The sequence below is a fragment of the Nannobrachium achirus genome (assembly GCF_963921795.1).
Source record: "Nannobrachium achirus genome assembly, chromosome: 4".
NCBI lineage: Eukaryota > Metazoa > Chordata > Actinopteri > Myctophiformes > Myctophidae > Nannobrachium > Nannobrachium achirus.
In genome coordinates, this window is record NC_137813.1 from 44,803,716 (window position 1) to 44,827,524 (window position 23,809).

The window sequence follows — 23,809 nt, forward strand, 5'->3', positions numbered from 1 at the left end:
GCTCTCATGCAGGGGTTCAGTACCATCATAGCTTGAACAAGATGGCCGTTCAGCATTCTGCACCTAAGGTCAAAGGTCAAGGCCGTTGTCACTGCAGTTTGATGGGCGTAGTACGCACCCTTATGTGGAGCTCTTGCCTTGTCGTCTTTTTCGAGAAGGAAAAAAGGAGTAAAGGTCTTTGCACGCTGCTGCGTTTTTCGGGCCGAATATCGGAGTGAATTTCGGAGTGCGTAAATAAAAAAAATCAACCTCACGTTATGTCAATCACGTTTGCACAATGCTGCCCGTTTTCGTATTTAGGGTTGACTTTTTTTTTTTCAGATTTTCGCAACTGCTCTCTCTCTCTCTCCTCTCTCTCTCCTTGGCCTGAAAAATGCTTTCGAGGATTTCGGATTTCAGTGCAGTGCAGTGTGCAACCAGCTTTATGCCTGATTTGTACCTTAGTTACCTGCCGGTGTCATGCACCGAAAACAGTAGATCTACAAGCTCTCAATGGGTCATAGCGTGGCGTGTCCTGAGCTTGTAGATCTGCTATTTCCGGTGAGCAACACAATGCGCAACCGCATATAAATCAAGCATAAGGAAGCGATCAGTGGTCTGGTCCGTCACACGCCTCGCTTATCTCTGCACCCTCCTTCTGGACAGTAAGTTCCAGGGATGGGACGATAAGCGATACTATCGTGATAAAAAAACACTCACGATAATCGTATCGTGGAGATTTAATTTGTCGTGATATCGTCCTCCGTCATGCACTGGGATCAATTCACCTTTTACTTGCCGAGCTGCATATCCGGTTCCACTTAAACTCTCCATAATTGGTAAAAGGTACTTATAATATACGTACTTGATACAGTCTTTTTTTTTGAGCGGTGGTAAACCGCTCCTAAGAGTGGCTGTGCGTGTGTCTGTAGCCACTTTTCCTCAGCGTTTTGCCATAGCAATGTGTTTTCCTCAGCGTTTTGCCATAGCAATATGTGTGTGTGTGTAGCCATATTACATCACATTACATCACCAATTATCTGTAGCCATTATCTGTAGCCACTTTTCCTCAGCGTTTTGCCATAGCAATGTGTTTTCCTGTGTGTGTAGCCTGTAGTACATCACCAATTACCAATTGAAGACGTTATGCAAGCACGACCACCGCTCATTTCACATTGGGTGTGATTTTTTACTCTCTATCAAATGTCTTTGCCAAAAAATAGTCTATCTATATGTAGATCAGCTATTTTTTGGCAAATATTCCGCCCCAGGATAATGGATTTTGATTATCGCAATAATATCGTAAATGTGTGATTTCTTTTGTGACAATAATTGGTGATATGACATTTTCATAATATGGTCCCATCCCATCCCCCAGTAAGTTCTCCAGCTACCAGTCCTTACTGGACGTCCTGAACGAGATGAACGACTACGCCGGGCAGCGGGAGCTGATCGCCGAGAACATGATGATGAACATCTGCATCGAGCTCACCAAGTACCTCCAGGAGCTCAAGCAGGAACGCAAGACGGTGAGCCCTGGAGGGAGGACGGGTTCGGGGCAGTGGTTCTCAAACTCCCCCATTTAGGGCCTAGAATTATTGACTGCTTTAACTATTGAAAAATAGCAGATATACAAGCTCACAGCGCGGTGCCGCGCTGCGAGCTTGTAGATCTGCTATTTTTGAAAAATCATGGAAATTAGAATTTTGACCCGATTCTATCCACCTGTTTCCGCGGGAGTTTACTGGAGATTATTTGGACCCGTTTGGACCACACTTCCGGTTTAACAGCAGACATACAAGCTCACGTCGCGTCGCAGCTGCAGCCGTTGTGAGCTTATAGATCACACTCGGCTGCGGCGCCGGAAGCTCCGTCCAATTTCTGCGCAATGCACTATGGGATGTTGGAAACTTGTGGATAAGTGTCTTTTGAATCCTTCTAAGGTTTTTTGTAAAACCCTATGTTTCTATGTCAGCAATCTGGCCGGCCGTCGTCAACAAAAAGGTCCTTTTCACTTCACTGGAGCTCAGTTAGTCTGTTCTTGAGAGACTACTATGTCAACTTTTTCATGTGGAGGACCCCCACAATGATTGGCCACGGACCCCCATCTCAAAATATTTAGTTCCAGGGACCACCCAGAAGCAAAATTTGAGTTACAAACGTTCGCTTTAAAAATACATATATTCAAAGATTTGCACACATTTTCACAACTTTTTCAAAAATAGCAGATCTACAAGCTCGCAGCGCGGCACTCGGTGCCGCGCTGTGAGCTTGTAGATCTGCTATTTTTCAATAGTTAAAGCATTCAATAATTCTAGGCCTAAATGGGGTCTTCAACGTTTTCAGACCAAGGACCCCGTAGTTGAGAGAGAGAGAGAGATGAAGCAGGGACCCCCACAACCTTTTCATAGATTCCATACAGTTTCATCGTTTGACAGCACAATCATCAGTGTATTTTGGATTCATGGCAATTTGTGTTTTCAGATATTTAACCACTTGAAAACGTCAATACTTAATAAACTTGACCTTTCACTCTGTATTTAGTCTGCTCTTTTCCTCCCTCTACACCAAACCGCTTTGCTGAAAATAGACGATCTACAAGCTCACAACACCTCGCAGCGCAAGGCGTTGTGAGCATGTAGATATGCTATTTTTGGCTAAAGTTCTCCGAATATGGACGCTAGGGTTCAAGTGGTTGATATAAAAAAGGAGAAATAAGGTTTCTATCACACAACGATTTGGAGGACCCCCTGTAGTAACCCCTGTTGAAGACCTTTGCTTTAACCCATTTACGTAGGCCTGAAAAATAAGTAAAAATGTCTTCGGTTTTCTGAAATTTCTGAAGTTTCTATGATCAGTGGTGCTCAAACTTTTTAATGTCAAGGACCCCTAGAAATGTATGTATTTGACCTCCGACCCACATCTCAAAATATTTTGTGCCATGGACCCCCAGAAGAGAATATTTGTGTTTAAAAATATCTACATTCTTCCAAATCTTCCCCGGACCCCACTTTGAGAACCACTGGGTCCCAGGGGAGGGGTGAGCCAAGTCTGCCTGGGTGTAATCATGGCACGCAATGCTGAGGGCGAGTGTGTAAACGGTGGGTGGAGGGCGGGAGGTGGTGAATGGAGGAATGGCGACGCAGAGGTCCCACTGTTGTGGCAGGAAGGAAGCGTTACACTGTGCATCCCTCGGGAGGGAGGGAGGGAGGGATGGCCGCAGTAGCGGTGTGTCATTCTCTGCCCGTGTACTGATTTGGCTCCTTCCCCGCTTGGAATGCGGGGACTGGAGCAATGCAGCCGCGCACAGAAGACTCGCTGCTATAGTCGTAATGTCTCAAACACACGCACTGGCATTTGTTTTTGTTTGTTTTGTGGCTTTTGGGATGGTCATTGTTTATTCTGCTCCCTCGCACATTAACTCACTGACTCAAGTTCATGTCTGCCCCACTCTTCATTATCGTGGGCTCTCTCTGTCATCTGACTCCCCCCCCCCCCCCCCCCCCTCCTCCACTTTACTCTGTCTCTATTTTTATTCCTGTCTGCAGTATCTGTTGGAGGCCAAGAAAGCCCAGCAGAGTCTGGAGAGCACATACAAGCAGCTCGATAGTGTAAGTTTAGCCTCATTTTTTGGTCCTCTGGAAATTAATCTCCTTGAAAAGATGTTTTTTTTTCTACAGTATTTGCATGTATGTACTGTACTGTTACAAATGTTCTGCTGCCCTGGGGGAAAGCTGTCAGATAGCCAGAAATGTGTTTCATTGTGAGTTGAATGGTTGTGCATCCAGCGCCTTTTGGTCAGGTGACCACATTTGTCTATAGTAAAAACAGGTGGGAGAGGGAGTTGGAACCCTGGAGGGAAAAAGAGCCAACGTGTTCCCAGTGCTTAGAAAAATAAAATAAATATCTTGATCGCTGCCATGCCTACTGCATGGTCCGTGACATTGACTGCAGACTCGCATCATAAATCCAAGTCATGTTTAGTAATGATTGTAGTACTTAAGAGCTCCTTAAGGCTCCGGTCCACACCTCCCCTATCCATCCTTTTTTGAAGGATGACAGTGAAAAATGCTTTGCTCAAAATAGTCAAGCCTCATCGTATTTCATTCAGACAATGGCCTCTCTGCGCAGCGTGGGTCGGATGGGCCTGCCGTGAATGTGAGCCTCTTCTTCCTCGTTCCCTTTCTCCTCCAGAGTAAAAAGCGCTTTGAGAGGGAATGGCGAGAAGCGGAGCGTGCCACGCAGAACGCCGAGAAGACCGACCAGGACCTCAACGCCACGAAGGCAGATGTTGAAAAGGTAGACGGAAGCGAATGAACGTTCCAAATAAACACATATATCATCATTGTCGGGTGGAAACCTTGTATCTCCAAGTTTCTAATTTGTACGTTCTTTCGCAAAAGCCCTGCTTCATCATATAAGGCCGGCCGTCGCACAAAAGTAGTGAAAACAGCAGATCTACAAGCACACAACGCCTCGCGGTGCAAGGCGTTGTGTGCTTGTAGATCGGCTGTTTTCACTAGTTTAAATCACTTTTTAAGTGATAAATGCAAAACGAACGGTTTTGGACTTACAAGCTTTTCATCCGTCAACGACGATATCTCTTCCTGTGTAACGTGTCGACGGTGGAATCTGACAGTGTGTGCGTTTGCTGTGTGTTGATGTGTAGGCCAAGCAGCAAGCTCACATGAGGACACACATAGCAGAGGAGTGTAAGAACGACTACGCAGCACAGCTCCAGAAGTTCAACAAAGAGCAGAGCCAGTTCTATTTCAACGACATGCCCCTCATCTTCAATGTAAGCCAGTAGCCTCATAAAAAGGCACCAGTGAAATGAGTCAAACCTCACGGCAAAGTGTTAATCTAACCACTTTCAACCTTATTTTGGGCAAGTCACGATAGCCAAAAATGTCATAGGCAGAGGTCACACAGGCTATAGGCTACAGCAGGGGTCTTCAACATTTTCAGGCCAAGGACCCCTTAGTTGAGAGAGAGATGAAGCAGGGTCACCCACTATACCTTATCACAGATTCCATACAGATTCATATGTTTGACAGCACAATCATCAGTGTATTTTGGATTCATGTCAATTTGTGTTTTCAGATATTTAACCACTTGAACCTTCAATACTTAGGTCCTAATAAACTTTACCTTTCACTCTGTACTCTGTGCCAAAAATGCTTTTAGATCTGCTGTTTTTGGCTAAAGTTCTCAGAATATGGACGCTAGGGTTCAAGTGGTTAATATAAAAAGAAGTAAAAGAAGGTTTCTATCACTAAAAGATTTGGAGGACCTCCTGTAGTAACTCTGAGGACCCCCTAGGGGCCCCGGACCCCCTGTTGAAGACCCAGGGGCTACAGGTTGTTTTGCGTTCCTTTAACGAGCACACATTTACAGAAACTGAACACACACATTAAATGAATGTCCAAGTCATCTGTAATGCAAGACACCAAATTCTCATAATTGTATTTATTTGTATTTTAGTTTAGGAGATAGTCATCCAAATTCTATTCGTCTCAGTTTGAGCTGTATTGCGTCCTTCCAAAACGTTTCCAAAAAGATCATAAACACTACTCTACTTTAGTAAATTAATATCATGCAATATTGCAATGCAGTATTGATTCTTTATTTTTTATTAAAAACAAGCAACAATACATTAAACATTATGTCTTATAGGAATCACTTAATATTGCTTTTATACTGTACATCTACACAAGTAAATCTGTCAATGGTATACTACAGACAGCATTATTTTTTGAGTTTTTTTGTATTGAATTTTCTTGTCAATCACAACCTCGTACATAATTTAATTTTCTTGTGTGCAATCACAACCTCATACATAATTGATGTTATGTGTCATCGTGGCAAAACAGATACAGTAAGTAGATACAGTATTATCCATTTGTAATCCGAGAGTCTACAAATGTAACCCACTGGACCCTATGGATGTTTATCCCTGAGAGTGTGCATGTACAAATGTAACTTGTCCATTTGGTTCTATTTGCACACTCTCAGAGTTAGAAGAACACTGAGGACTGTGATGACTGGCTTGGATGTGTTGTGTAGAAATTGCAGGACATGGACGAGAGGCGAGTGAGGAAGTTGTCACACGGCTACATCTTGTTCTCGGATACGGAGAAGCATGTGATGCCCATCATTGGCAAGTGCCTGGAGGGCGTTACTAAAGCCGGCACTAATGTCAATGAACGCAATGTAAGTTGGCCATTCAAATAATACTACCCTAATCTCTCTCTCTCTCTCTCTCACGCACACGCACACACACACACACACACACACACACACACACACACACACACACACACACACACACACACACACACACACACACTGTGTGCTCAGAGGCTAGCCTGATAACATAAACCAGAACCGGACACGTTGGTAAATATTTGTATTACTATACTTGTGTGCAAATAACAATTTTAGGATGGCATTTTTAGAAATGCCATTTTTACCCTTACTTTTGCCATTTATAACCTTAACCCTAAAGCCTGAATTAGATTACACTGAGTTGTGCAATACTCACTCAAGGATAAATCAGGCATAACACTAGCCCTAAACCTTAAATCAAGCCTCTAGTCTAAATGCCTAATACTAACCCCAGTGTAGAACGTTTTCTAATTTTAAGCCCAACTCTAACAATGTCTATCTATCAAATTATGCTCTATACTTGTGGGGACAATTTGACCCTCACAAGTACAGTAATAAAAGTATGCACGCACGCACGCACGCACGCACGCACGCACGCTATGGCGGCTTTTCCGTGCCAGCTAAGCGAAGCGACGCATGTGTGCCAAATGGCTTTTTGTTTACATATGCGTGCGTGCATGCATGCGGTGGTTCTGCTCCAGTGGCACTCCGGGGCACACGTTGCGCTGCATCAAAGCGTCTGGACGCATCGCGTCTTTACACGATGGTTCCGCGAAGGTACGCGTGACATGTCATGTAAAAAAAAAAAAAAAAAAAATTCTCAGATTTTTTTTTTTTTTTTTTTTACAGAATTTTATTCTGTAAATGTACAGTGATTCTTATATCAATGGTTTAATTGTATTCGTTTTAAGCAGTAACTCATTCCAGTTCAAATACAGACCAAACCATTCAATTCTATGCCATTGCCATCCACTATTGTTGCCTGTTCCGTTGCATTTAACAATGCAGACCTAAGAGTTTAAATATATTTTACTCTGTTGTGAGTAAAAATGAATCTGATCATTATAGAAGAGGGCTTTGCACATAAAGAGTGCTGCTGCATTATATCCTATATTAATTATATGAAGAAGTAATCCATTATTTGGGGTGACGACAACCAGAATGCAGAATAGACTATCATTAGTTGGCTGAGAATAATGCCACAATGGTTTAAATGATCTAATGTAACTTTGAGAAGCGCAGAGCTGGTCAGAGTCCAATCAGACCAGCTGCGGGAGTGCTAATTGGGTTGACTCGTTGACCTAGGCCTACTTAATTGCGCTATTCGGTGTATAATTGAAAAATGGAAATGCAATGACAGTAGGCCTATTAATTCATTTATAAAAATATCAAAATTCATTCAATTTGTCCACACAGTGTGGAAGGAAGACAGACAGACAGACAGACAGACAGACAGACAGACAGACAGACAGACAGACAGACAGACAGACAGACAGACAGACAGACAGACAGACAGACAGACAGTGATTTATCCAGATGCTTTGCCATTAGGCTACTCACACGGAGTAATGTAATGAATATGCTGACAGACAGACAGAATGAAAAGAGTCCACGAATAGGCCCTCCTCCTCCTCCTCCTCGGCTGCGCGATCCCGCCAGCAGCGTCAGTTCTGCAAATGCTAAGGTATGGTAACATGGCTGTTGTTTTGCACGTGTGAAGGAAGGCACTCATGCAATACACCAGTCATGTTGCCAATACTTAGCAACAAGCATGATGAATTCATTTTAAGAAGTACATTTTATTATTTTCTCCTGTAATCAAGGTACGGTAGCTACCATACCCATGTGCGCCTCTGTAGTCTACTCCACTTGCTGCCTCGCTCGCATCCATTGGTGCGTTATGCATTTTTTCCGACTTTCACTATTTTAAGCTCTAACTCATTCATGAACACAGGGTCCATTTGGTTTCATCTTATGTTCTAAATAAAATAAAGGTTAACGTCAGTCTTGCCTGACTTTCATGGGGGCAGAGGTATAGGCCTACTTTTTCTTTTTTTTTTTTTTTTTCGGTGATATGCACGGCAGCACGTCATTACTTTCTTACTGACAGTGGATTTCAACCAGTGGTCCGGGGCCCCCCAGTGGTTCTTGAGGGGGTGCCAGGTGTCTAATGGCTATTCAATCAATCCTCTACAAGTCTCCATGATTCATGAACATTACCTCTCTCTCTCTCTCTCTCTCTCTCTCTCTCTCTCTCTCTCTCTCTCTCTCTCTCTCTCTCTCTCTCCCCCCCCCCCTCTCTCTATGTCTGTCTGTCTGTCTGTATATATAAAGATATTGGCGAAGCATACGTTGTGCCATTGACCGTTAAAATGTTTAATTGGCCGGTAATTATAAAGTCCACCGGCACCGGACACTGTGACCGGCTGGGAAAATGTCTCCCTTATATAGGCTATTTTATCATGTGGCTCCCTTTGGGCTATTTTATCAGATTTAAGCCTATTATTCTTATTATTATTTGGTTAAAGTAGTAGGCTACAACCATTAAAACAAATCATAATTTTTGTATCATGATCTGTCAGCGTGGTTTAAATCCCGAAGGGTGAGCGTGCTGCGGGCTGATTGATTGATTGATTGATTGATTGAAGAATTTATTAGAAGTTTGCAATAGAAAAAAGTACAGTTTCATGACAGTACAAATCACTGGTACAAGGTCAACTAAAAGGAGATCCTAGAAAGCCGAGGCTTATTTCCACAGGAACCACACTTTAAGTATCTCATATAACATTGAAAGACAGACGGATAGAACATAGTACTTTATCTAGGATAATATCAGTTTCAAAAGCATAACATCAAATACAAAAGGCTGCTTCTTCTGTGCTGTGTGCTGTGTGCTGTTAAAAATCAGCCTAGGCCCTATTCGTCGTACGATGGTGACGCGCGTTGAAAATATCAGAGCTACAAGCTCACGCAATTCACCACGCTATGAGCTTGTATATCTGCTATAGATACGCAACACGGGGCGAGCTGCCTGCAGCTCTAGCGCTTGTCCCAAATCAGCGCTGTCTTGTTCGCTGGAGACCCTGCAGAGTCGGGGTTTACCAGTGGCGTCAGTTCAGCAAAAGCTAAGGTATGGCAACATGACTGGTGTCTTGCACGCGCGCCCTCGCGTGCGTGCAAGACACCAGTCATGTTGCCATACCTTAGCAACAGACATGATGAAAAGTACATTTTATTATTTCATCCATCCATTCATTACACATCCATTACACATGCAGTGTCAGCGTTACACTTGTCAAGCCGACATTTCATTGAATTCATAGGGTATTTATTTTTGTTCGATATGATTACAGTATATTGAGTCTACAGCAGTGGGTCTCAACCAGTGGTCCGGGGACCACCAGTGCTGTGTTGGTCCTTGAGGGGTTAGGGTTTCCATGCAGGTGATCTCCAGTTAAAATATGGAGAGTAACCAAACGGAACTATATAGACCCTTAACTCTTGAGAGCGTAAAATGAAACCAAATGGACCCTGCCTGCCTTGGTTTTGTACTGCGCCGTTGGTTCGTTCTGGGCGAGCGGTTGTTTTTTGTGCAACTAAAATACTGCTGTGCACATTACATTGGCGTAGGCCTATAGGAAAAAATAAATAAAGCCAAGGAGAACTATTAACGGCGAAACACAGGCCCACGAACAAAATATTTATATAGCGAATAGGCCTATATTTGTTTAATTTCGCCGTTTTAAAGCACCATGCTGGCGAGGAGGCTGCGCAAAAAAAATGATTGTGCTGTCAAACAATGAAACTATATGGAATCTATGAAGGTTGTGGGGATCCCTGCTTCATCTCTCTCGCCTGTGACACCACGCAAAGCGTTTCGGGGTATTCCGAGTTTTGCACGATCTGATCATCTGCTTCAAATACCACCAGTGGTCCTTGAGGCTTGAGGTGGTCCACAATCCCCAGCTTATTAATGATGGAGTTGGACAGTTGGTAACCAAATGGACCTCGGCGCTTGCCGAGATCTCTCTCTCTCTCTCTCTCTCTCTCTCTCTCTCTCTCTCTCTCTCTCTGCTCTCACTGGGCGCAGTGGGGCAAAGTAACTAAGTAGATTTACTTATACTGTATACTCAAGTAAAATGTTGAGGTAATTAAAAGATATGATTAGGCCTATTATATTATAAAACATCCATTGATCCACTTTAGCCGTACGTTTTATGCCTATATGCCTATAACAAGACAACTAAAGGAAAGAGAGAGGGGGGGAGGGGTTATTATTACCCTTATTACTATAGCCTACTACTAACTAGGTAACCTCGCACACCAGGCTTTACTAACTAGGCAAGGGGCTGCCTCTCCGCTGAGCGCATGCATGCATTGCTGCGTGACAGACAGACAGACAGACAGACAGACAGACAGACAGACAGACAGACAGACAGACAGACAGACAGACAGACAGACAGACCTGGCGAAGGGCAAATGCGTTGTACAGTAGTTATCTAAACCGGAGCATGGAGGAGCTTGGAACATGCATGGTACAAAAAAAATGGCGGAATGGCAGAGAATCTATGCAGATTAGCAGTAGGCCTAAATGGTGAGGCCACATTCTCATAATATAATTCGGTTTAGTCGTGCGAATGGGAGGGGTGAAGTTGCCACATTCTTGCATATTTAATTGATACGTTTGCGCTCGCACTGCACTTTGTCATCCGAAACAAGGAATCGTCCGTGCACGTCTGTCCAGGGACATGAATGTATCCAAGCTGCATAATAATGCCTCCTCCATCTCCCTGTGTGTAACCGCAGGACCCCCGCAAGCGCCGCATTAGCCTATTTATCAGCGGTCAACGTTCGTAAACGGGCAATCAAAAAATAAAACCAGCGGCGGCGGGAGAGTCTCGCAAAATCTACCAGCAATAAACCAGACAGAAAATACTTTAGCAAGATATGAATATCTACGAAGAGGACAACGTCTCTCTCTCTCTCTCTCTCTCTCTCTCTCTCTCTCTCTCTCTCTCTCTGCCCCTCGTCTTGCCCTCCGCTGGCTCACTCGCTGCGCAAAAGCGTCTCCATTTGGACATGATTGGCACAGAGAGCAGCGCGCGCGAGCTAGGGCGAGAGACCCACACATCGGCCTATATTATATTAGCCTATAGCCTATATATGATATACAAGTGACTCCAGAAGCACTTTCCTTTCATCTAAATGTGAGCAACTCCTCACAAATAATACACTATGTGCGATGGAGGGAGGGGTGATCAGAAATTAAATCAATGAGGGGAGGAGGCGGCCAGAATGGTCAGAAATCTAATGTAACCTAACCCTAACCCAAAGCCCGATACATAATTGACAATTGGAGACCGGCCCGGCCCGAAGACCGACATTTTTCTAAACAAGCTTAATTGCAGAGTGCGTGTAGCGGCGGCCTTTTGTTTTCATTACATTTTAAATATTGGTGAAGAACAGAGACATGATACCCCTTTCCAACTGTCTTTATTCAATTGTGAAACAGGTCCCGACTCCCGAGGACAATTTAACAATGAACAATCCTTTGAGTTTGCGTTGTGCGACATTTGTGCAATTAAAATAAACAATCTCAAGTTAAGTATGTGTATAAAATATTAGAATGAATAGCCTTAATCAGTCAAGCAACGAAACATTCCCATTCCCTGGTTAAATTAAAGTATATAAATAGGCTAAACAAATAAAATAAACAGCATTTGTTATTTTAGTCCGTAACACAGCACTTTTCTTTGTATGAATAAACACTTATTCGTTCAGTTTAATAGTCCCAAAAATCCAGCGCTGGGCGCAAGGCCGCGCCGGGAGGCCGCACCGGCGAATAATCCAATCAGACAGCAAGCAGCTGAAATTAAATAAAATACATTTATAAATAAATGATAAGATCACAAGAGACCAAGATGACTACATTCTACGTTGGCCATTGGGTATATATTGCCAACAGTTAAAGGCTAGGCTGTACTCACCGATCTTATAAATTGTGATGAAGAAAATCGTTCAACGATGTCCTTCGCTCGGAGATGGTTCTGCCCGCAGCGCTGAAAACCCGTTCACTGGAACTGCTGCTGGCCGGGATGCAAAGCACAGATCTTGCCAATTTTTTTCTTTATTTATTTTTCTCAAGCCCGACCCAGCCCAAAGCCCGACATGTGCGTGACAAATTGAGCCCGGCAGGCCAGGCCGCTGCTCAGAGCTGAAGTTAACGACTAAACAAAACAAACAAATAACGAAATAAAGGTCTAAACACAACATAACTGAACAGAACTAAACAAATAATAAATAAAGCAATTTAACTGACAACTTAACCAGAAGGCAGCCATTCCGAAGGGCTCAACTTAGGAACACCAAACAAAACAAAAACAGTTAAATAAATAAATAAATAAATATAAATAAATTAACGAAATATGTATAGTCTCAATCAGTCAAGGATTAAAACATTTGGTTAAAATGCAAATATAAAAATGGGCAAAACAAATAAAATAACCAGCATCTGTTATTTTAGTCCATAAACACAACACACTTCTACTTAATATATTAGTCCCAACCAGCAGGGCGCAAGGCCGTGACTCATGCATGCGCTGATCTGAAAGTTACATTTCAACATCACATCATCGCCCAAATAATAATAAATAATATATTCGGAATGGCGGGGTGTTTCCAGAAAATGAAACGAAATCTATTTGGTTTCACTTTATACTCTAAAGATTTAAAAGATCCATTTGGTTAACAACTCTCCATAATTTAGCTGTGGACCACTTGGAACTTCCCCCAAGGACCAACGGTGGTCCTTGGCCAACGGTGGTCCTTGGGGGGGGGACCACCAGGACCACCAACTCACCAAAGGACCACCGGTGGTCCTTGAGGGTCTGTATTTTATCCCAATTCAAATAGGCCTATATAAAGCAAATTTGCTACGTCAGCCAAGGAGCACAGAGAGCATGAACCCACAGTGGAGACAGACCAACGCATGCTCGCATGAACGTCTGGATGTTTTATTTGATATACACGTCTACACACACACACGCAGGTTTAGCGCTGAGAATCAAATGGGTGGCACACATCTCACACGTGCGTTCCAGAGCAGAGCAACAAGTCAATCACGCGTACAGTTCATGGCGGCGCTGCATTTGACCGTGTCGTCTCACGCATGATGGCCACATGGCCATTAGATGTATGCGTGCGTTAACACATGCGTTCGCCACAAACGCCTAACACTACGCGACCTCGCGTTCCCCTGTGAGGCACAAAAGAGAAGGCACACGGGGACGCGTGCCGGCGACGTTTGCGCGTTATGATTCAAAAGCCATTTGAAAATGACAGGAGACGTTCATGCGTTCAGTACAACACAGATAAAATCGAATGCGTGCGCGCGAGTGTAGCAACGTCCATGTGGCACGATTTGCGCTCGATACGCACGCACGCACACACGCACGCACGCACGCACGCACGCACGCACGCACGCACGCACGCACGCACGCACACACACACACACACACACACACACACACACACACACACACACACACACACACACACACACACACACACACACACACACACACACACACACACAGGACAGCACAGGACAGCACAATAGTTGGTGACTCCACCTTAGCCCATAGCACTTACCCTAGCACTTGCCCAACCTCAATGACCTTACACAAAAGTTAGATAGCATTTTTTAGGTTTTATATAAAGTTTATATAAAGTAGGTGCTTACGTTCTTTTTTTCTTAGATTACTATTTCTATGCATTTGATGTGTTGATGTATTGATGTATTGACCTTGCTGATTGTATTGTCGCTCTAGATTAAGAGCGTCTTCTAAATGCCTAAATTGTAAATCCTCTCCGACTCGGTCCATGAAGATTACAGCATGAAATTCACCAAAAACCTTTCTTTCCCTGTTTCCATGTGCTTCAGGATTCATTGGCTCTCATAGAGCAGAACAAGTCTGGCTTTGAGCGTCCTGGGGACCTGGACTTTGAGGATTACAGTCAGGGAATCAACCGGACGTCCTCGGAGAGCAGTCTGGGCACCCCTAAAGGAGCCATGGACCTTCTGGGGAAGAACCGCAACAAGAACTTCTGGCTGTTCAGCAAGAAGAGTAAGGTAGGATCTCCATCTCGCCAACAGAGCACTGTGGGCTGGTTTATGCCTCTGACATGGCCCGGTCTACAGCAGTCTTTCCAAAACAATGGGTCGGGGTGATATTTAAGGTTGTCTTCGCACCTGGAGGATTTAATTTGATTAAAACGTACCCTGGAGCCTGGCCTATTGTCAGAAAGTCCAGTTAGTTTGCACAGGTGTGAAAGCACTTTAGAACCCTGATGCAGAACAAACTAATTCTGGTCTGCCACAAATCGGGAGTCTCGATTTGCTTTAGGGGTGAACAGAATCCGACGAAACAGTTGGTGGAAAATTATTATAGTGGACATAATGTTGATTATGTGTATTAGGTCAGCTTTAAGAGTTTATTTTATGTAAATGAATTCGACCTTGCACAAGAAATGTATGGACATACAGTATGTTTTAATGGATGATAACTTCCATAATTGTCATAATACACATCATTTATTATGACCAAATTAAACAAATGGCAATCATTTTAACATAATTAGGCAAGCCAGTTGCTGCTGCAAAATGCATGACCACTGGCAAAAAGCTTGCCCCATCATTAATCTGACTATTTACAATTGTGTATTTCATTAAATGTTCCGTAAAGCATAATTCCATTGTTGTACTCTGCAATTAAGGAGACGGCTTATTCGTTCAGGGCAGGATATGTGGGTATGGATATGTCTAAACAAGACAATGAAGTCTTGTTTACAGTATGTAGGCTATGAGCAGTGAAGTCGCGAGCTGCTATTATTTAATACATGGTAGGCTACAACAAGTCCTAGGCTACACAGTGTTAGTATTTTAATCAATCTCTGCTTGTCGGATGATACGTTTGGATTTGGAGGTAAAAATAAAATAAAAAGAATTCCTTCATTTTCTACCATAGAACAGCGGTTTTCTGGATCAGGACCTACTTTAACCCAGTCAGACCGGGAAAGCATCTGTCATTTTAGAACTACTGTTCTAGAAGCAGTGGTGTAAAGTAACTAAGTACATTTATTTAAGTAATATACGTAAGTACAATTTTGAGATATTTGTACTTTACTTTATTTCCGATTTCTATTACTTTTAATTCTACTCCACTACATCTCGGATCCAAATATTGTTTTACTCCACTACATTTATTTGCATGTAACTAGTTACTAGTTACATGCAGATATAAATCATAATAATATAAAACATACATAAACCACTTTAGCCCTATTTTATACCGTTGCTATTTGAAAATGGTATAAAACAAACATACAAACAAAACAAAAAAAGTACATTTTTTTATAATGCAGTATTGATAGATACGTTTATAAGTAAAACATGTGAATATTTTTTCCACCACTGTTTCGAAGGCATAGAATCGGCCTCGGGTCTTAAATCGAGAAACTGAAAGGGATTTTTGCTTCTGACTGACTCCGGCGCCGGTGCCAAACAGGCCGTTGCCACCCTAATCCGAGAAAGCCCAAGAGTTTTGCTGTGATCCACGTACCGAGCTCCACAGTAACTGAAAGAGAGTCTACCGTACGGTAGGCTACCTGTGGACATTGTCATGGTAACATAGCCTCTGTGTTACCATGGTGATATACTGCGGGACGGTGTGTAAACCCTGAAACAGGGAAGGATTAACCCTGAAAGTTACCTTATTAATTAATTAGATCCAGCTACATAGCCTAGTACAGTGACTGTCCCTTGGAAGACAACAAGAAAATGTTTCTCTCAAATACTGTCCAATAAAAGAGCGACTGTTTCAATTGCGTCACATTTGTTAAAAGTTTGGTGCGCTTGACAAAGTGCAACGTGAACGCTTACCGAACCAAATAAAAAATGCAATCGCACAGAGTCTACCGAACTATAGGTGTGAAGCTGCCCTATGAAATATATGGATTATTTTCGTCTTCAGGAATTAGAAATAAATAAACCCAAGATAATTTCTGAAATTTCAAAGAGAAAAGTTCAAACTATTCAATACGTATCAAAAACCTTGAGAGAATAGTGAAAATAGCAGATCTACAAGCTCACAACATGTCACATTGTGACGCGTTGTTAGCATGTTGTTGTCAGCAGCTATTTTCACAGTTTCACTGTTACATTAATTCATGATGTATTTTTGTAAGTTTGGGTCCCGGGTAGACGCCATGATTAACTTTTGGACCGTAAGCTTAAAAGCTTGGGAAACACTGGACTCTACAGTATGACGTCATTCTAAATTTCACTAAATGACAGGATCAGAGTAGAAAACCAATGGCCAATAAGTCCCATGATGTGAGGGGATTCTTCAGGTCACTGTGAATCAGATATGGGTCAGATGGGGGGGCCAGCCAATCAGATCCCAGGAAAATCCCCTCTTATACTGAGAGCTCTCATGATCGACCTGTGGTGGTGCGCACACACACACACACACACACACACACACACACACACACACACACGCACACAACACATCGAAAACCCTCTCCTCACTTCAGCTCATCATCATAATGCATGAGGCTTCCTCTTTATCTATGCAGTGCATTGACAGGTGTAAACACACACACACACACACACACACACACACACACACACACACACACACACACACACAAACACCTTTCTAGAACAGGTCCTTTGCATGACTCTGTCCTGGCCTGGCTGCGAGTGAATAAGCCTTGTCCCCTCCCCTCTGCCTCTGCTGTGCAGTTTCCAATAGGTCAAGCGGCTCGGCAGCATTCTGCTGTGCTTGTGCTTTCATCAGCACGGGGCACAAACAACATTGAATGTTCCTCTTGCAGGCATCCACAAACACACTGCCTCCATTCTACGGCCCCGGAGAACCCTAAGCATTACGATGACTGGCATCACAATAACATCTTTGTGTCAAAGCCGACCAGGGATGACACCAGTGCGGGGAGGTCAGGTCTCGACGTCCATTCATAGCAAAGTCAAAGTTTTTAGATGCTATCGTCGCCTTTGCCGTACCATTTGCTCAATGACGCCCTGTTCTGGGGGCCGAGAGAGCATCGCCGCCCGTTTTAAAAGATCACGGACGGATGGTTATCTCTGAAGAAGACCGTTCATTCACTCTATAGCAGTGGTTCTCAAAGTGGATTTCAGGGACTCTCTATGTACCTTTTTATGGGGGTCTAAATTGACCCTTACAAGTCTGTAACTTTGACAGTGTACAAATGGACACTGTCAAAGTTAAGAGGACACCTTGGAATTTCAAGTCTGAGAACCACTGCTCTATAGAATGTTCTTGCTGCGGCTGCCTGAGTTAGTCCAAAAGTTAACCCATGAGAAATGATTTGCTGACCGCTAAACTACAGTAGCTAACTGACAACTCCCCTACCATCACCACCCCACTCCCTCAACCCCTGCTCCCCCCTGCCGATCCCAGCTTCGATCTAATCCCGCAAACGCCGGATGACCCCCCGTCTTTTCCCAATCTGCAGTGTTCCCTCCTTCCAGCCGCCCCTCCTCTTTCTGCATGTCTTTACTGGTTGTACTGATCTGTGCACTCTCTGACGTCCTGTGTTTGTGTTTGTGTGTGTGTGTGTGTGTGTGTGTGTGTGTGTGTGTGTGGCACACTGCTTTTGTGTCATCAGTCATGCTCTCCCCATTAGCCTCTGTAGCTGTAGGAATCGCAGGCCGAACATCGGGATTTTGTGTCTTGTATCCAGTGTTGTTTTCGTCGACTAAAACTATGGCGAAAAATGTTTGTCGACTGCGTTTTTGTTCACTGACAAAAACAAAATAAAAACTACGCTGTGATGACTAAAACTAAGACTGAATATATTGACAATTTTGTCAACAAAATAAAAACTAGCCTAAAACGTTAGGGAGGGACTAGTGGAGAAGAGAGTCATTTTTGTTTGGTTGCTCTCAGGTGTTGCATGCTGAAAATAGCAGATCTACAAGCTCACAACGCGTCGCGTTGTGAGCTTGTAGATCTGCTATTTTCAGCACGCAACCAAGTGTAAAAGCAGTCATTACGATGCCCTCAAGGCCTGCCAAAATACATTTCAGTTGACATTTCAGTATGATATTTAGTCGACTAAAATTAGACTAAAACTAAAACTTTTCAGGTGACTAAATTATGGGTTATTACTAAAACTAATTGACATTTTATTCAAAAGACCACGACTAAAACTAAATCAAAATGTGCTGTCAAAAACAACCTTGCTTGTATCTGCTTGAGTGAACCATTACTTTACATTGACCCATTCCGAAAACCCCATCTACAATCCTTTTCTAAACTGCCCCCCCCCACCCCCAGCACTCCCCTCCCACACCATTAACTCCAAAGCAAAGTAGAGCCTTCCCTGTAGGTGCACACATAATGACACCCCTGTACCACCACCTCTGACTGAGGTTTTTGTACATGGGAACGAGTTACCTTTTTATAGATCCCCATAACTGTCTCTGTGCTGTCAGAACTGCGACAGTGCGAGTCTGCCTGTGTAATTTAGCTAATGGCTCGCAACCCACCGCTCCTCAATTAAGTGGTTCAGCTGACACTGAGAGATGGGCCAGAGTACAGCGGCCCACTGCAGCTTGGCTTTTTTAATTGAAGCTTCCTCTGTGAGGTCACAGTGGGCATTCTTAATAAATTAGAAAATATGTTGTCCAATCTACAGTATCTCCCACACCAATTAATCACTTAGGCCCCATTTAAAAAAATAACTAAAACTGCTAATCTACAATTCATCACATTATGATGCTTTATGCACTTGTTTTTTCTTCTTTTTTTTCCCTCCTCTTTTTCCTACAAACTTTTAGGAAATGATTCACCTATGCCCAAAATAGAGATTAACAGGGTTAATGTGGTTAGCCAGGATATTTACGATACAATGTACTTGAATATTCATCTTTTATGTACAGTAGGTCAGTCTGCGAGGGTAGTGTAGGGTCACTGATGATGAAGCATAATATATTCTAACATGCACTAAGTGCGCTATGAACAAGCTACTGTGTGTGTATGTATACGGCTGTACACGGCTGGTAACTTAGTCGGCTGATCAGGTTGAACCACTGAAACGATGCTTAAGCTCTGAGCTGAGGCTCACACCGCAAAATCTAGTGTACTATTTAACTCTTTACGTTGCCGGTCTAATTTTGACTTTGAGGAGCCATGTCCAGTCCACTAAGATGTTTTTTTTTTTCTGGCTGAAAACGCCATTGGCGATCGCCTAAAAATGCTTCCAAACACCCAAGTTGAAAATATTGTCACGCTGCTGAGGTTTATAAAAACCACGGCGCTTCCATTGTAAACAATTCAGAACATACACTGCACTCAGGGGGGGAAAAATGTATCTTGGTGGAGAGAGAGTTAAAATCACACTCCAGTATTTCACTATGTGCCCTCTACCCTTCATCCGGTGCGGTCGTCACACTACGAAGTATACAAGGCTTAAAGGTGTCGGGGCTACTGTGACACTAGTCTCGCGAGGCCAGACTGTTGCCTCCGCGATTTGGGCAAATGCTCCCGGCATACAGTCTGGTGCATCGAATGAAGAACGATGAGTACCGGTTAAAGCGGAAGTGAAGCCTCCTCGTCACTTCCGTTTCCGTCTCACATCGCACACATTTATCATTATATAAATAAAAATCATATAAGCATGTTTAGCTTGCTGCTTAGCAGAAATGACATTTTAAAATATATTTTCTTGAACGGTAATGCCCGTTTCCATTACTCGCCGTTTGGGAGCTGCTGTTCCAGACTATATAGCATTCAGAGATTGTGGAATAGTTGTCTGGCTACGCAAGACTACTGTGACACTGACTGTCACGGGTCGGGTACTGTGCTTTTTGTTTATGTGTTTGAGGGAGACGGAGATCAATGTGTGTGTATGTGCTCATGCTCTATGGGCTTTGCGCAGAGTCACAGTGGTCTACTGTATGTGCGTGTAAGTGTTCATCATGCAGTGTTGTCTTCCTGCCTGTGCGGTCATGTGCTTCGAGGTGTTGTTGACGGTGTCTCTTTCTTTCCCATGTCACCTGTTTTTGCCCTCCCTTCCCCTGCCCTCCCCTCCCCATCCAATTCTCTCCCACCTCCCACCTACTCTCCCCCTTCCTCTCGTCCATTTGGTGTTGGTACCTTGTCTCTCACCCCCCCCCCCCCCACCCCCCACCCCCAGCTCTCTCCCTACTCGCTTCCCCCCTCCCCTTTCTCGCCCCCCATCACCCCCACACCCGCTAACGGACCCCCCTCCCCCAAGTTTTCCCGGGACCCCCTGTCATACTGTTTGAAGGAGATCAATAAGACAGTCAAACCCAGAATCTCCTCCTTCCGGACCCTTCGGAGATCGGTGAGTCACCCAGGTCAGGGGGAGATGGGTCAGTGGGGGGCCGGGGGGGGGGGGGGGTCATCTTGAGTGACCTCTGCTTGCTCCTTGTGCGATGTGTCGTTTATCTCTGCAGGAGGTCTTAAAATGTGTAGGATTCAATTAATGTTCGGGGCTAAAATGATCACGAAACAAGTATTTTATAGACCTCACTGCTTAGACTCATTTTCTGACATATTGTTAGAAAATAGACGCTCTAAAACATGTGTCAAACTCAAGGCCCGGGGGCCAAATCAGGCCCTTGAATGAATTATCTTTGGCCCGTGGGATGATATGTAATTACTATTAAAACTGGCCCGCTGGTACCATAATACTACAAGTCCCACAATGCACTGCGAGTGCATTGGCGCATATCGAGGGCCCGCGAACGCAAGCCCACGCGTTTATTATTCATCAGCAGGTTCAATATATGCAATCATTTCAATACATTTTCAGTAAACAGAATCAGTCCGGCCCTCAACTTGTACCATTTCCTTATTTTGTCCCACTGTGTATTTGAGTTTGACATCCCTGTCTAGAAGCTGACAATGCATTGTGGTGCCCTGTGAGCTTCTAGAGTGGCTATGTTCCAAGTATTTAGAAAATGTTTTTGAAACATTGTGAAGAATTATTATGAAATAATTTGAGACATTTTGCGTGAAATTTTGAGGTGAAAGTGGTTAATTTCATGTTTTATAGTATGGCAACATTGCCTGTGGGATTTAAGTGCCAAATGCTAAGCTTATTGTCACATGGACTACTGTAGTGTACACAATACTGTCTTGTTTCTCTGCCCCCCCGCAGAAACTCACACCAGAGAAGATCATGGTAATTTTTGGTGTGTGTGTGGGGTTGCAGTATGTTGTACTTAATCACCACTTCTATTTCTCTACAGCTAGCTTAACCCCAATGTAATCAAATTCATGCTGTTTGCCCAAAATCAGTGGTTCTCAAACCTTCTAACTTCAAAGCCCCCCATAACTCTTGAGTGGGTACAAATGCATCGACTTGTACACTCAGAGTTACAGACCTTTAAGGGTCCATTTGAGTCCCCGGGGTCCCCGGGCCTAATTTTTGAGAACCACTGCCCAAAGTGCTCCAGATTAGCTGAGCATCAAGCTGCTGTTAGCCTGTTCATGCTATGTGGCACAACAAGGCCTGTGTTGATGACTTTGGGTTGAGTAGGGTGCCACCTGCTGGTGAAGCAAATAATGTGTGATAGCACTGCAGCAAGTGGAGCATCTTGGAGGCTGTTATTTTGTCACGCTGCATTTGCAGTTCTTTAGGTGTACTCAACTGAGAGAGTATTTGTTGAAATTTTTATATATACTTAATAAGTAAACAAGTGATTCATTGTTGATTATTATATGGTACTTGCGGGCTTCACAGGTGGAAAAAGGTGTTGGTTTTGGGTCCAGCTCAGTAAATAATTGTATTGGTAATTTAAAGCTAATTTAAAGTGTATCAAAGCCAATGTTGGCACTGTATATGTGAGATATTTTGTCACCTAAATGGTGTAGCTCGAGCTGAACCCAAACCACAGTGTGTCCCCTCGGGGTGTGTTTCTGTAATTGCAGCTCCTGGGTTTTGTAAACTGAGGTTGTTTTAATGTCAGAAAGAGTTCAGTATTAACCCTCCCTTCCTGTGTGAACTCTTCCAGCCCACAGTGACAGAAGACTTTGGCCATCTCCCCCCTGAGCAGCGCAGGAAGAGGTTACAGCAAAAGTTCGATGAGATCGGCAAAGAGCTTCAGAAGGAAGTGGATCAGAGGTGTGTGTGTGTGTGTGTGTGTGTGTGTGTGTGTGTGTGTGTGTGTGTGTGTGTGTGTGTGTGTGTGTGTGTGTGTGTGTGTGTGTGTGTGTGTGTGTGTGTGTGTGTGTGTGTGTGTGTGTGTGTGTGTGTGTGTGTGTGTGTGTGTGTGTGTGTGTTAGGGCTTTCACTTCAAGTATTTTTTACAGATCGACTAGTTGAAGCCACTGGTAGTCGACTAGTCGTTATGTCATAATAAAGAGCGTTGTGGCACGGCTTTTCACAGCAGCCAAGTTACCATGACAACGGATACTCACAAACCCCACGTGTGCAGCAGCATTTCACAATCGCCACATCCATTTTAGCTGCTACAGTAATAGAAACCCATGCTTGGACTCACCAATAGCTGCTATCTCTCGTAAACAAATCACATATATCCATTTGCATTGGTCGGCTAGCCATGCAGGCTAGGCTTTAGTAGGCTAGCTCACTAACACTCCTCTGTCTTTTAATTACTTCTAATCAAACGAACGTGCGGGATCGGTCGGTCTGTTGTTGTAGCAAGAACTGGGCTGTCCTCACTTGCTGCTTTGATCGCGCTAAGGTGTTATACTGTTAAACAACTCTATTCTGTAGGACTAGTCTCAACTCACTGCTGTGTGCAGACCGGGTGCAGACGCGCGACTTTCAGCACTTTGGTGACCTCTGTGTGAACTCACGGTGCAGGAATTATTAACCCTCGGTAGGAAGATGCAGCAATTTGTGTGTGTGTGTGACTGGATAATAATATTCAGTTTGTAATGGTTGTTAGAAATAAAACAACTATAATCGAATTGAAATGAGTTTGCTAGGCCTTCATAAAAAAAAACTAAAAAAAAAATAAAAAAAAATACGAAAATATTTATTTTTTATTTTTTTCCGACTTTTCGACTTGTACCTACAAGATCGACTAGTGGTTATACTAGTCGACTAGTCAACTAGTCGACTAGTTGGTGAAAGCCCTAGTGTGTGTGTGTGTGTGATCGCCACATTTAACATTTTCTTAACCGGTCACCCTTAAGCTTTACCGGTTAAGTAACTGATAACTGTTAAGGAAATGTGTTAAAAAATTTGCTATTTTACCCATTTAAAAAAGGGAAAATACACCAGTTTTTCCCCACAATAAAGTTCCCTATTTACACATTAAAAACAACAATACAACAAGGAGGAAGAAGAATACAAATGCTTTCTATAAGAAATGTGTTTTTTGCAACAGTAGGATAGACATAATCACATGTCTGTAATGTAACGCGGAGGTAACCAATTTCTTAGCGGCTAAACGGTAACGGTTAACCGCTGGCTATCCCTAGTGTGTGTGCGCACGTGTGTGCATTATATTGTTTGATAACCCCTGTTGTTGCCCAACAAAATACAAAAGTGGTGTGAGCTAGCAACAGTTGAGCAAGCATGGGAGTCTAATATGTATTTAGCGCATATCTAGTGT

General features: G+C 43.5%; 1 protein-coding gene across 2 annotated transcripts in view; it reads left to right on the forward strand.

The window, feature by feature from the left end:
• The window catches only part of trip10a (thyroid hormone receptor interactor 10a), a 39,764-nt gene that overhangs the window by 7,198 nt on the left and 8,757 nt on the right, over positions 1–23,809 (forward strand). Inside the window, exons 4-11 of one of the 2 annotated variants that reach the window (XM_080724068.1) lie at positions 1,358–1,508; positions 3,528–3,590; positions 4,174–4,278; positions 4,649–4,777; positions 6,046–6,192; positions 14,090–14,278; positions 20,392–20,562; positions 22,238–22,347. In XM_080724068.1, the coding sequence (XP_080580194.1) occupies positions 1,358–1,508; positions 3,528–3,590; positions 4,174–4,278; positions 4,649–4,777; positions 6,046–6,192; positions 14,090–14,278; positions 20,392–20,562; positions 22,238–22,347 (1,065 nt within the window). The remainder of the gene's footprint in view (positions 1–1,357; positions 1,509–3,527; positions 3,591–4,173; positions 4,279–4,648; positions 4,778–6,045; positions 6,193–14,089; positions 14,279–20,391; positions 20,563–22,237; positions 22,348–23,809) is intronic. The other variant, XM_080724069.1, reaches the window with a different exon arrangement.